At 33.9% G+C, this 14,807-nt stretch overlaps 1 protein-coding gene across 1 annotated transcript; it reads left to right on the top strand.

Moving 5' to 3' along the window:
• Nucleotides 1–244: 244 nt before the first annotated feature.
• LOC141562510 (olfactory receptor 52P1-like) lies at nt 245–1,219 on the top strand. Its single transcript, XM_074302531.1, has one exon. The coding sequence runs from the start codon at nt 245–247 to the stop codon at nt 1,217–1,219; it is 975 nt and encodes a 324-aa protein (XP_074158632.1).
• The last annotated feature ends 13,588 nt before the right edge of the window (nt 1,220–14,807 follow it).

The raw sequence follows: 14,807 nt of genomic DNA, 5'->3' as shown, positions 1-14,807 counted from the left end.
GGGATCAAGGTATGATGAATGCAAAAAGAACTCTGCTTTAGAAATCAGATGCTCCTTTTTTATTTTATTTTATCATGTTCTCATTTAAAAGAGGACATATTTGGGATCAAGTTATGGTGAATGGAAAAATAACTCTGCTCTAGAAGTCAGATGCTCCTAATCATACATTGTCATTTGACATTTCTGTTCCTATTTTTCAGGATGGGTTTACTGTGAGTCATAGCTCAGTCTTAAGGGTACCACCATGGTGGTAAATGCCTCTATCTCCAGCTTCTCATCCTTTTTCTTGGTTGGTATTCCTGGTCTAGAAGTTTTCCACTGTTGGTTGAGCATCCCTGTTTGCCTTCTGTATGTGCTGACCCTGATGGGGAATGGTCTCATTGTCCTTGTGATAAGAGAAGAATCCAGCCTTCATCAGCCCATGTTCTTTTTCCTTTGTATGCTGGCCTTTGATGATGTAGCCATTGCCTCAACCACAGCCCCCAGGATGCTTGACATATTTTGGCTGGATGCTCATGTCATTGGATTTGATGTCTGTCTGGCCCAAATGTACTTAATCCACACCTTTTCCATCATTGAATCAGCTCTTTTGGTAGCCATGGCCTTTGACCGTTATGTTGCCATCTGCCATCCCCTGCATTATGCTACTATCCTGACCACTCCTTTGGTCATCAGGCTATGGCTGGTAAGTGTGGCCCGAGGGGCCATTATGGTTTTGCCATGCCCATTACTCATTAAACGGCTGAAGTATTGTACTCAGAATGTTATAAGACATGCCTATTGTGAACACATGGCTGTGGTGAAGCTTGCCTGTACCAACACTTACATAAACCGTAGCTATGGTATCTTTGTGGCCCTCTCAGTCATAATTCTGGACATTGGACTTATTTCTGTGTCCTATGTCAAGATCCTTCAGGCTGTCTTCCGACTTTCCTCCAAGGATGCCCGCTCTAAGGCACTAGGCACTTGTGCTGCCCACATCTGCACTATTCTCATCACCTACTTACCTGCATTGTTTAGTTTTCTCACTCACCGCATTGGTAAGAGAGTACCCCCATCCCTTCATATCATCATTGCCAGTATATATCTTCTAGTGCCTCCTGCAGTCAATCCACTAGTCTATGGTGTCAAGACAAAGCAGATTCGTGACCGAGTGGTCATCCTGCTCCTCAAAAAAAGGAGAAAGTCTCCAAGCCCAAGTAGAGACTTAGATATGTAATTTCTTGGGAATCACCAGGTTTGAGCTGAGAGGACAATATAATTGATCTTCTCCCTACAGTTGACCTATTTGCAAACCCTGACATATTTTGTCTACACTTATCTTGCCCACAATTTTGAGTAGAACATAATGAGATAGTTCTTAAAGTGACTTTTTATTTTTATTTTTAGGAGGTAATTGGAGTTAAATGACTTGTCCAGTCATACAACTAGTAAATGTCTGAGATTAGACTTAAATTTGTGATGTGCCACTTAGCTGCCCCATAATGAGATAGTTCTAATATAACTGACTAATTTCAGTCTATCTTGAAGCTGTTTTTATATTTACTTTGACCTGATTTCATTACCTCCATAGTAGTGACCAGATTTTGAGGCCCAGACCAAACTCTTGTCTCTGATCTGGGAGAAATAAGGACCATATAGTTTAAACTTCCTGATGAAGAGCACAAAGAACCAATCCCAAACTTATCTGCACATCCCTAGGAATTTTGAATCAGTCATGATTATTTGATCCTCATTCAGCTTAAGCTCTGAAACTCCTTGGGAAAGAGGAGTATGATTTGACCTCAGAATGAAAAAGCTAGAATATATTGAATCTTTCAACCAGATCTTAGACTTTCTCAAATTTTCTCCAGATAAAACTAAACTATTTTAGGTATAGGATATTTTCAGCATGAGCCATCACTGAATTGTGTCTTTCAGAGGTACTACTGAGATGGTACCATGTTGTTTTTGAATAATGTGCTGGAAATTATTAGCTGAAGATTAGCTAGAAATACTAAGACTCCAGTGCCATACACTTCCCAGTCTAAAGCTATTAGTGTTAAAGACATGTTCCTCAACCAGCCAGAATGGCTTGATAGGCTCAAGGGTCTTCAAAAAACATCAAACACTTACCCACAAATCAGGCTTCTGAACTGGTCACTTTGAAATCTATAGTCATAATTAATGTAGGGAATATATTGGGAATTATTTTCCCTGATGTAACCTATCCTCCTTTCATTTTTATGGTCTGTAGCATTTGGTTCTTGTTGGTTTCCCAGAAGTCAATCCTAGATGAGAATCTCCCAGAAGTCCATGAGCAGGCTTTTCCTTTAGACTTGTGAATCTGCTGGACTTGCGAATCCACCGAATCCTAGATCTGAATCTCCTTGAGCTTCCCTGAAGTTTTCCCTTTGACTCCCTCCAGACTCCTTCCAGACTCAATGTTGGCTCCTTATATCCTCCCAGAGAATGGGCTTGTGGGAACTCCTTACAGAACCAATGAGAGAGCTCCTTTAAAGGTGTGAACTCCCTTTTAAAAGGTGTGAACTATGCACATTACCTTGTCTCAAGTTCTGGCCCATAACATCTGCAAGAATCCTAATCAGTCTAATCCATATATCATGGAGAAAGAAATCTCAAATGATTGTCTTTTGCTCTAGATAGTCCCTCAAACTATCTGTCATGATAGTAGAAGTCAGTTTTACAGATAAGTGACCATCTGGCTGGTTGAGAAATATTTTCAAGAACTTCTTGGATGGATTATAGGGTGGCAAGGATTGTTACATTATTCAGAGACACTTCCATATGGTTTGAGATGTTCTAGCAGAGCAATGTGTTTCATAGAATGGTAGAAAATTATTGTCATCATAATTCTTCACAGATTTTATTTTTTATAGATGAAGTAAGTGAAGCCATTAAATTCAGAAGATTGATTTGAATGGGTCTTCTTGATTCCAAGATCAGCATTATTTTCATCATGTCACATTGCCTCAATTTCCAGGAACTGTCATGTGATCCAACATTAATTTTAATTACATTTACTTCCTTCTTCAGTTCTTTATAGTAGCTGCTGATATTCAGAATTATGGCATTAAGTTCTTGCATCTACCTAAATAATCCAAGAGAGATTTAAAAATGCTTTAAATTATATTCTGTCTTCCAAAATAGTCTGTGAATCAATCAATTCAATCCAATTCGTAAGCACTTATTAAATAATTCCTTATGTGCCAGGCACTGTACTTGGTGATAGAGATGTAAAAACAAAAATGAAACAATACCTAAACTCATAAAGCTTATCTTCTTTCATAAAAGGATAGGATGATTCAATTGAAAATAGCTTTAGAAGATTATTCATTTTTTACATATAAATATATAGTCAAAATCAGGAGACTGCATACAAAATGGTTTGATGACATTGCCAATTTTGTGAGTAGAAAGATGTTAAAAATTGATAGCTAAAAAAAGTGCATAACTTCTTAGTTAGAAAATTCCTTAATCATTAAAATTAATTAAAGGGAGGGAAGGATGGAGAGGGAGGAAGAAAGAGGGAAAAATAAAGAGAGGGAGACAGGGGAGGGAGGGAAGAGAGAGAGAAGAATATTGGTTGTTAAAAGGGTTTTTATTTGTAAGATCTGTCAAAACAACATGTACAACAGAGAAGTCTTCCAGGACAAAATTTAGGGTTGTGATGGAGAGCATCCCAAAGGAAGCTAATGAATATTACCAACGGTTATGGAATATAGAAAGAACTGATGATCTTAGGGGCATAGAATAATACTGCTACCTATTGAACATACATCATCAAAAGAGAAAGGTAAAAGTGAATAGGACATAAGAGTACCATCTAAAATATTGCTTGGTAAGTGGACTACACTTAATTAGGATTATTAATAAGATTTGTAAGACTTTAGGCAAATATATTATGAAGATGGCTTTAAACTAAAAAGGAAGAAGGGATATCAGCATAAATCTTCTGAAACAATAAATTTGTGGTTTCCAACATTTTACATTGCATTGTTCTCATTTAAAAAAAAATTGTGCACTTATCTCTTATTTCACTCTTGATATGTGCATATTCACTTTTTCTGTCCTTTTATTTATTTATGTGCTCATTCATTCATTCATTCATTCATATTTGATTGTTTGTTTGATTCCTTTCCTGTTTCTACTCCTGACTCAACAGATTTCTCTACCATGTCCCAGAAGCCTTCACACTCTGGAAGATCCCTCCATTTCTGTAACCTCCTCTTCTGATTGGTGCTCTCCATTTTAGGAAATACATAAGCCAACCCATGCTTATTACTTCATTCCTCTTTTGGATCCACTTAACTTTCCAGACATCTTTCTTTAAACAGAATTTGATTTAAATTCTTTCTGTCTCTCTATCGCTGTCTCCATCTCTGTCTCTGTTTTTCTCTGTCTCTCTCTGCCTCTATCACTTTGTCTCTGTTTCTGGTCGACTCCTTTTTTTTTCTCTTTCCTTTATGCAAGCACTTCCTGCCATAATTCTAATTTCCCTTTATTTTGATATTTGGTTTTTAATGACTCTCATGAGTGAAAATTATATTTTATAAATATGCAAAAATTTAAATGAAAAAGTATATCATTGGATACTCATTTTTTCACACATATCCACTATTATGAATAGGTTTTAATTGAAAATAGAGAATATCACAGTTTTTCTTGTATGACAAAGCAGTTTTGCATTTAAAAATTTTTCAGAAAATAGATTAAAAATAGACTGAAACTCTTCATTTCAAAGATTTTTAATCAGGTTAGAAAATATAGTTTGGGGGTTCAAAGAAGTTTGTGTCTGTGAGTTATTGTGGGTGACTTTTTTTAAAATATGGAATTGTTTTTATTTATTTTGTTAAACGTTTCCCAATCATACATGTTTTTTAAAAATATTATTTTTAATATTCCTAAACTTTTTGAGTTCCAAATTATTTCCTTCTTTTAAGATCATTCTCTACCCACTTAAAAGGCAAGCAATGAAATATATATTATAAATCTTTGAAATCATTCAAAATGTATTTCATGATAACCATGTTGTAAAAAAGCAAGAAAAAGTGAAAAATTATGTTTCCATTTGAGCTCAATTTATCAGTTTTCTCTTTCTGGAGGAGGATACTTTGGAATTGTCTTGGATTATTGTATTAATCAAAGTAGCTAAGTTTTTCTAACTTGATCATTGTTATAATATTGCTGTTAACATACCATGCTGTCCTTGTTCTGCTCACTTTATTTTACATAAGTCCTTCCCAGGTTTTTCTGAAACCATCTGTCTTGTTAGTTCTTAAAGAACAGTAGTCTTTGATCATAATTATATACCACAAAATTGTTTAGATATTCTCTAATTGATGACCATTCCTTCACTTTCCAATTTTTTTGTCATTACAAAAAAATCCTTTAAAAACTTTTGTACTTTGGTATTTTTGTACTTCCTTTTCCTCTGATTTCTCTAGTTTATCAACATAGTAAGATTATTACTGGGTCAAATGGTATGTACAAGTTTCTTTTTTCAATTCACATCTATCTTTTTTTTCCAGTATGGATTTTCTTTTTTTCCTTTTAAAAAAATAATTGTTTTTTATTTTCAAAACACATGCAAAGATAATTCTTCTTCTGATTGGCTGTGCATATGACCTCATAGACACTATTTAAGCTGTGGGAAAAGGAAGTAGGTCCTTTTTGACCTGGTGCTCATTTGGGAGTCAGCAGGAGGTCAATCAGGCAGGATGTGAACATGTGAATAAAAGATCTTGGGCTTGCACATGGCTGTCCTCAAACACTATTGTGCATTTAAACCATCGTTCTTATGAAATGATGGCCAGAGATCTCTGAAGATCTCAGACAGAAGTAAGCTTGGTAAAATTGGTTTAAGCATTGCAAAAGACAGTGACCAGAGATTTCTTTGAGGGCCCGGGAATTAGGAGAGACTGGCAATAGTGAATGCAGAGTGGGTATTAACAAGGGTATTCACAAAAGTAGTGAATGTTGAGTTGGCATTCATAGGTAATACTTAACAAAATAAACACAATATAATAAAACAGAAAATATTAATATGTGGTTTTAAAATCAATATGTACACCTTTTAAAATGTTTCATATTTATTTGTTAATACATTAGAACAGCAAAGGGTAAGAAAAATATTCTGATTCAAACCAATTACAAATAATAAAGTACTTAATAGAAAGCAAAGTTTAAAAAATCTAAAATTATAGATAATGACTACAGGTAAACATACAATGATTATATGATGTATATGTCATCTAAAATAATTCAGCATGATAAATGTCTTCTTTTTCTTCAAATCTTCATGTTCATAGGATCAATGTATTTTATTCAGATCTTTTCCTTTTGTTAAAATTTCACATTATGTTACATTTATACTTTTCTCTTTTTTGAGTTATTATTTACATATTTATGCTGTTAAGTTTTATCAAATTTTTGTTCTAGGGTAACAAGCAGCTTCTTTTTTGTATGCTATGATGTCACTTGAAGTATTCTTCCTTTTCTCAATTTTCTTTTTTTTCCTCAATAGTATTTTATTTTCCCAAATACATGTAAAAACTATTTTCAACCTATATATTTGTAAGACATTGTGTTCCAGGTTTTTCTCCCTCCCTCTCTCCCTTTCTTCTTCCATCCCCAAGACAACAAACAATCTGAGAGAGGTTTAACAACCCTTTAAACATATTTCCATATTTATCATGTTGCACAAGAAAAATCTGACCAAAAGGGAACAAACCATGAGAAAGAAAAAGCAATCAAAGAAACAAACAAAAAAGTAAAACTACTCTGGTTTAATCCACACTCAGTCTCCAAAATTCTCTCTTTGGATGCCAATGGCATTTTCCACCCTAAGTTTATTGGAATTGTCTTGAGTCACTGTATTGCTGAGAAGAGCCAAGCCCATCATGGTTAATCATCATATGATCTTGCTTGTTTGCAATGTTCTTCTGGCTCTGTTCACTTCACAGCATCATTTCTAATAAGTCTTTCCAGGTTTTTTTCAAATTGATCTGCTTATCACTTCTTATACAAAACTATGATTCCTTTTTAAATATCCTTCTCAGGAAGCTGGCTTTCTATTTTTTATGCTAAACATGTCAAAATGTATGTTAAATCAAATATATATAAACTTATTTATACAATTCTCTTGCTGCACAAGAAAAATCAGATAAAAAAGAAAGTAAATAACAAAATAAGAAAATGATTTTTAAAATCATTTAGTTTATTATTTCTTATGGCTCAGTAGTATTTCATCACATCAATATACCACAATTTGTTTAGCCAATCCCTAATTGATGGGCATCCCTGCAATTTCTAATTCTTTGCTACCACAAGGAGAATGATTATAAACATTTTAGAACATATATTCTTTTCCTTTTCCTTTTCCTCTACTTATCTTCAGAAATAGACCAAGTGGTATTTTTGGGTAAAAGGCATAAGTAATGACTCTTTGGGAACCATTCCAAATTGCTCTCCAGAATAGTTGATCATTTAATAATTCCAAGGATATTTTCCCTTATCCTGTTAGTTTCCCCTTTTTTCCACATCTTCTTCAACATTTGTCACTTTTCCATTTTGTCCTTTTAGTCACTCTGAAAGGTAGAAAATGGTAGCTCAAAGATGTTTTAATTTTTATCTTTCTAATAATAATAATTTAGCCATTTTTCATATGACTACAAATTATTTTGATTTTTTCAGAAAAAAATATCTGTTGATGTTCTTTGATTATTAATCAGTTGGGGAATGGTTCATATTCTTATGGATTTAACAAAAATATTTTAAATAGTTTAAATGAGACCTTAATGTGATAAACTCTTTATAATTTTTTCCTTTAATTTTCTACTTTCCTTGTAATCTTGGCTACATGGTTTTATTAAAAAATAAATTAATAAATAAAATAAATTTTAAAATTAATGTAGTCAAAATGTCCCTTTTTATACCTTACTTTGATTTCTATCTCTTATTTATTCATAAATTGTTCACCTGTCCATTAGTCTGATATATAATACATTCAATAGTCTTTTAATTTTCTTGTAAAATTGCTCTTTATACCTATAGCTAGTATCCATTTTGACCTCACCTTGTAAATGGTGTAAGATATTGAACTATGACTAATTTCTACTACACTGCTTTCCAGTTTTACTAGTTTACCAACCATTTCCCCCAAATTATGAATCTTTATCTCAAAAACTTTTTTTTATATTTGTCAAATAAAAGGTTATTATATTTATTTGTTGCTGTAAATTGTATGTCTATTCTACTACATTGAGCTATCTTTCTGTTTCTTAGTGCCAGATGATTTTGGTAATTGCTACTTTATCATATCATTTAAGATCTGTTATCACCAGCTCTCCTTCTTTTACATTTCTTACTAGATATTCTTGATTTTTTTGTTTTTTAAAAGGAATTTGTTAGTATTTTTTCTAAATCAATAAAATTTTGATAATTGAATTGGAATTTTATTGAATATATAAATTAGGACAAAATTGTCATTTTTATCATATTTATTCATAAATAATTTATATTTTCCAGTTTCTTAAATCTGATTTTATTTGTATAAAAACTAATTTTTACAATTAATTTGGCTTATATAATTCCTGGGTTTGTTTGGGCAGGTGTACTCCCAGGTATTTTATATTTTTAGATTTGTTTACTTTAATTTTTTCTTTTTTTTTTTTTTTTTTTTTTTGTGTGAGGCTATTAGTATTATATGATTTGTTTAGGGTCACACAGGTAGGGTCAAGTATTTTAAAGATGGATTTGAACTCAGTTCCTACTAACTTCAAGGTCTATGTTTTGTCCAATGTACCGCTTAGTTGCCCCTAGAGTTATTTTAAATGGGATACACACACACACACACACACACACACACAAAATATCTCTCCTTGCAGAATTTTATTTTGATATATGGGAATGTTGTTGATTTTTGATATTTTCTTAAAACTTCATATTCTTTGACCATTTATCAATGAGAAATGATTCTTATTTTTTATTTATTTAATTTATTTTTCTTGAATTTATGAAATGAAAGCTTTATTAAAGAAGTTTCCTAAAAATTTCCTTCAGTTTCCTACTTTTCTTCTAATTTTAGATGCATTGGTTTTATTTGTGCAAACCCTTTTAGCTTTTTGCTAATCAAAATTATCTATTATATTTCCTGTTATCCTCTCTTGTTTGGTCATAAACTTTTTCCTTATTAATAACACTTCTGTAAAATATTATGTGTGCCCTGTTTTGTTTATAATATTACCTTTTATGTACAAATTATATGTATATTTTGAGCTTATCTTGGTTTGTGGTATGGTCTATGCTTAGTTTTTGCCAAAGTACTTTCTAGTTTCCCTGGAAATTTTGGTCAAATAGTATTTTCTTGTCTGTTCCCTCCAGCCTCTGCAAAAAACAGACAAAAAAACAAAACAAATAACAACAATGATAACAAAACCCTGGATCTTTGGGTATATGAAATTGTAGCGAGCTGTTGTCTCCAGAAGCTGCCGGATCGCTCTCTGGGAAGAGATCTGCTGTGTCTACTCAAATCTCTCAGACAGATTCTTCTTCCTGTAATGAACCGTTGTCTCCAGGCAGTTGCTGTTAACTCTTGTCCTTAGAAGTGACTTCCCTTCCTGCAGAGAGCCCCGTCAAGCCAGATGTAGTGCAGAGTCTTCTCCTATCTATGGAGGGGTGTCCTCTTTTATCCTCCCAGAGAATGGGCGTGGGATAATGCAAGAGCTTCTGGGAAGAACCACTTCAGCCAATGAGCTTGCGCCTTCTAGGATTCCTAAGGTGTAAACTCCCTTTACAGGTCTGAGCCAGAGAACTGTCAAGTCAACCTGAGTTCTCACCTTGTAATTGCCCAGACAACCTGAGTTCTCACCTAGTAATCCTAACATGAAACATTAGATTACTATGATAATTTATTTCTATTTGTTGTGTACCTAATCTTTTTTATATATTACTCTTTTAATTTTAATTTTTAATTTTAATCAGTTACTGATTTGTTTATGTTTTGTAATATAGTTTGAAATCTGACACCTCCAAAGCTGCCTTTACTTTTTTCATTTATTCATTGATATTCTTTATTTTTTGTACTTCCAGATGAATAGTTATCATTTTTTTCTATCTTGATATAATAACTCCTTGGTAGTTTAATAAAAATGGCCCTGAATAAGTAAATTAATTTAGGTAGAATTGTCCTTTTTATTTTTATTTTTTACTTGCTACTTTTCTACTATTGATTTGGTGTATATATAAGATCTGTAGAAACTGACATAACTGAGTCTGAGGAAATGCATCCAGAAAAAATTTAATAGGAAATTCAGCACATAAAACACTCAAAATTTATTACCATCATAAATTGGAAAATCATATTAAAATGATATAGCCTTACTCAGTTCAAGTCACAAATTTAGTTCCTTTTATGGTTCAAGGCAACAAATATTAAGACCAAAAGGAAGAACTGTCTTTACAATGCAATAAACACCTGCATAGGGAGAAACAGAAAGACTGAGATATTATTTTTTCTACTCTTTTCACTGTAAGTGGCCAAATTGGAATGCAAAAAGAAGACAAATGACTCCAGTGTCACATAATTTCTGACAGATTAGAGGCTTTCTGCCCTAATTCTCACTGTTTTTCATGTTTCACAGGATGAATGTTACAATATCATCTCAGCATGAGAAGTACAAGAGAAAAAGGAGATGTTCTTTGGTAAACACACACAGAATACAAAGAGACATCATTCTCTTTTGTACCACAAAGAACAGATAAAACAATAATCTGATAATCTGATGCTGAGAACTTTCTTAGGATAGAGAACAAGGGCAGCTCCTTTAGCTTTTTTCTATTACACAAAGGAGAATAGTTTTGGAAGGAAGGATTGGGAGGTTTTATTGCCTAAAAACTGCCTTTTGGTGGCAGTATTCCCCTTTCTTGTTCCCAGGCTTCTGAGGCCATTTGAAATTCTTTGCTGCTCAACTCAGATGTTTAACAAATTATTGTAGCTGGCTGTTTGTAACTTTTGCTAGAGCAGACTTTCAATTATAGGAGTCCAGAAAATAATATTTATTTCCAGCTACTAACTGTGTCACTCTTTGAGGATTTCTGGTACCAGCTTTAAATATTCTATTAATGAAGCTATTCATGTAGATTAAAAAAAATAGTGCTATGCAGCAAGCATTTAAAATTGAGATGATTTTTCAAATTCAGGAATGTATATATATATATATATAAGTATATGTATAACTTACATACATATATACACATATGTGTAGCTATACATGAATGGATATGTGAATGTATTATACAGATATACAATATATTGCCTATATATTTGTATATATTTATGTTTAGAAAAAAAAAGGTAAATGGCCTTTTTTCAGGTGTAGGATCAGCCTATTAAGGGGAACTTTGACAAGAATATTGCCAACAATGACTAACAGGACACCCCCTGACCTCCCCCACCCATGACTGTCACCAAAAACTATTTCCTTAAAAGTTATAAAGACTGACAATGGAGGCATCCTTGAATTCCTGGGGCATAACCTCCCCTTGGTAAATAATATGGAAAATTTTAGTCAATTTTTGTATGAACAAAGGACTGCCCATTTTATAAATCTCAGCTGAAATAGAATCAGCACCAATAGCTTTGCCACAGGAAAGTAGTCTAATAGTATTTAAAACTTCTTTTTTAGTTGAAACTTCTGCTAAGGTGTGAATGGATTTCAACTTAAGATATACAGTCAATAGCTTCAGCACTACTTGATGGCAGTCTTTTGGGAACACTATGCCCATCTCTCTAGGATCATGTCCTTATCAGTAATCATTGGGGCACTATCAGCCCTGAGCAGTTGAAATGAACAATAGGTGTGACTTCAGAAGTGGCTGAGGAACTATCAATATGGTATTTGCTGCCTGACAGCTCAAGGAAAAGCAAGGAACAGAACAGAGGTCTATACTACATTTGCAGAACTAAGGAAGGCCTTTGATACTGTCAGTCCTGAGGTATTATGGAAAATTATGTCAGAATTTGATTGTCCTGCCTGAGAAGTTCAACGGTATAATATGTCAATTTTATGATACCTTGCTCTGTGTTCTGGACAAAGGGCAAGGCTCTTGAGCTTCCCCAGTCACCTATGGCGTGACACAAGTTTTCATCAATGTTGTCAAATGTCTTCAGTGAGCACAAATATGGAATCAAAGTCAGCTACTGCAATAATAGTAAATTCTTCAACTTGAAAAGGCTACAAACCAAAACTAAAGTGGAGGGAGTGTTGGTGAATGACTTAACTTGTATGCAGTTGATTGTTCATTCAATGAAGCCTCCAAAGCTGAGATGCAACAAAGTATGGCTCAATTCTCTACTGTTTGTGTTCATTTTGGCCTAAGAACAAACATTAAGAAAACACAGATTCCCCCATCAGCCTGCAACAGCCCTTCCAACTGTGGAACTATCAGTTATAGCAAATGTTGAAGTTTTTAATCCTGTGGATAAGTTCACTTACTTTGCCAGTATACTTTGCCAAGGATGTCCACATTGGTAATGAGATTGACATGCATTTCCAGAGCCAAAGGAAAGTCTGGGAGAAGAGAGGTATTAGACTGACTATCCAATTGAAAGTCTACAGAATTGTTGTGCTGACTTTATTGTTATATGGTCATAAAACCTGAACAGGCTACTAGTGCCACGCCAGGAAACTGAATTATTTCCATTTGATTTGTTTTAGGAAGATTCTGCAGATCATCTGTCAGGGTAAAGTACCAGACATTGAAGTCCTTTCTTAAAGTAAACTGCAAAGCATTCCATCTCCATTGCAGAGAGCGCAACTCTTTTGGTCTGGTCATATTGTTTGAATGCCAAATATAGCTTTGCCAAAAAGATTATTTTATAGAGAACTTACACAGGGCAAAGGCTCACAAGGTAGTCAGAAAAAGAGGTATAAGGTCACTCTCAAGGCCTTAATAACTTTAGACATAAATATATCAATATATTTGTAGTACTTATGCATTCATAAGCACCACAAATGTATATATCTATATTTATGCAAGTATTTACTCCTTGTTTCTGGTCACTGTGGTCACTTCTGTTTTCCTCCTTTATTTTTACTTTGAACAATACATCATCAGAGTCAGGGAGGTACTCATGAGTCTATGCCTGATGCCAAAAGCTGACCAAAGATGATCTAAGATCACAAATCATGGATTGCTACAGTAAACCAAATAAAGAACTATATTAGAACCACAGAAAAAGATAACCCAGGGGAAAGGTTATAATTCTCCTAACTACATGGAAAACTTTGATAGCTAGCATTCTTGCAGAACAGGTAAACTATCAGGAGATTTCTAGTATTATTGGTTGGATACAAAATGAAGGTCTTATCAAGTTAGATTAGAGAGTAACCTTTCACATGAACTTGAATTTTTGTTTAGATACCAGATTAGCAGTATATTGTTTGCAACAGTCATTTAATATTTGGATGTTGTCCAAAACATATGGACAAAAACCTTAACTGCAATACCAGGATTCATACAGAGGTCAGATTATTGTCTTTATAAATAACTTCCTACAAATTCATCTTTATTGCAAGATTCCATATTTTGGGAAGGATCTGAAAGGGATTTCAGAAATTGTAGCCAGTATGGTGAGAGGACCTGAAATCACACTATACAAAGATCATTTGAAAGAAACTGATGATATTCTGGCAAAGGAAAGAATTGAGAGTGGAGCATGATGTCTGTCTTCAAATATATGAAAGGTGATCACACCAAAGATAACAAGGATTTTTCTACCTCATAACAATCAAGATAACCCAGGCCAATGGATATAAGTGAGAGAAAGGAAGATTTTGTTTTAATGTTGGGATGAGGGGAATCCTAATAATTAGATATGTCCAACAATAGAATAAGCCTCTTAGCATATGTAAGTGGCCAAATTGGAATACAAAGAGAAGACAAATGATTCTAATGTCACATAACTTCTGACAGATTAGAAGCTTTCTGCCCTAATTCTCACTATTTTCTATGCTTCATAGGATGAATGTTGCAATATCATTTAAATTTGTGACTTAAATTGAGTAAGGATATTAATCCCCTGCCATTGGAGGTCTTCAAAAAGAGGCTGGATGACACATATAACAGGCACATATAATAACCAGATAAGGAAAGCAGTCTCGGCAGTGACAATATTTTTCCACCACCACCATTCCTGTTTCCAGACTAGCCTTTTAAGCCATAATTGGGGAAACAATAATATGGAGAAAGGGCTGGCTAACCCCAATTATTAAGTAAATGCCACATATGGGCAGGGCTCCCTGGGGGAGAGAGAGAAGACAGTATGTGTCAGTCAAGTCATTCTACCACCTTGACCAAAATCTTTCCCAAGTCTCTGAACTTTCTACAATCTTAGCGTCCACATCCCAATGATCTTGATTTTCATCTAGTCTGAATGGGACAGACCAGGAGTATGAACTGAAGAGCCTTGGCAATGCCTACAGTCCAATGCCCTCAGATATTGTCTTTTGAAATAGTCCCCATAGAGATACTTCCTGGCAATTGCTCTGTAGATGGTAGAGCCACAATTGCAGAGCAAAAATGTTTTTATCTTTAAAGTCATTGGCATTGCCAAATAGTTCATCTAAAATTGATTAGCTTCTTATCATTGGGAATGACATTAAAGGAATTGAAATTTATTGACCCTAACTCTAAAGAAGAATAACTAATATCTATATTGCTGTTGCACCCTAAGGAGCATGGAACTTTTCTATCTGACTTGAAGCTGACGAAACTTTCCATTTGTGTTGTCTCCTTCCTGAGCT

Source organism: Sminthopsis crassicaudata, chromosome 3 (assembly GCF_048593235.1).
Source record: "Sminthopsis crassicaudata isolate SCR6 chromosome 3, ASM4859323v1, whole genome shotgun sequence".
NCBI classification, from domain to species: Eukaryota; Metazoa; Chordata; class Mammalia; order Dasyuromorphia; family Dasyuridae; genus Sminthopsis; species Sminthopsis crassicaudata.
The sequence above is the reverse complement of the archived record's forward strand: the minus strand, read 5'-3'. Positions and strand labels throughout refer to the sequence as shown.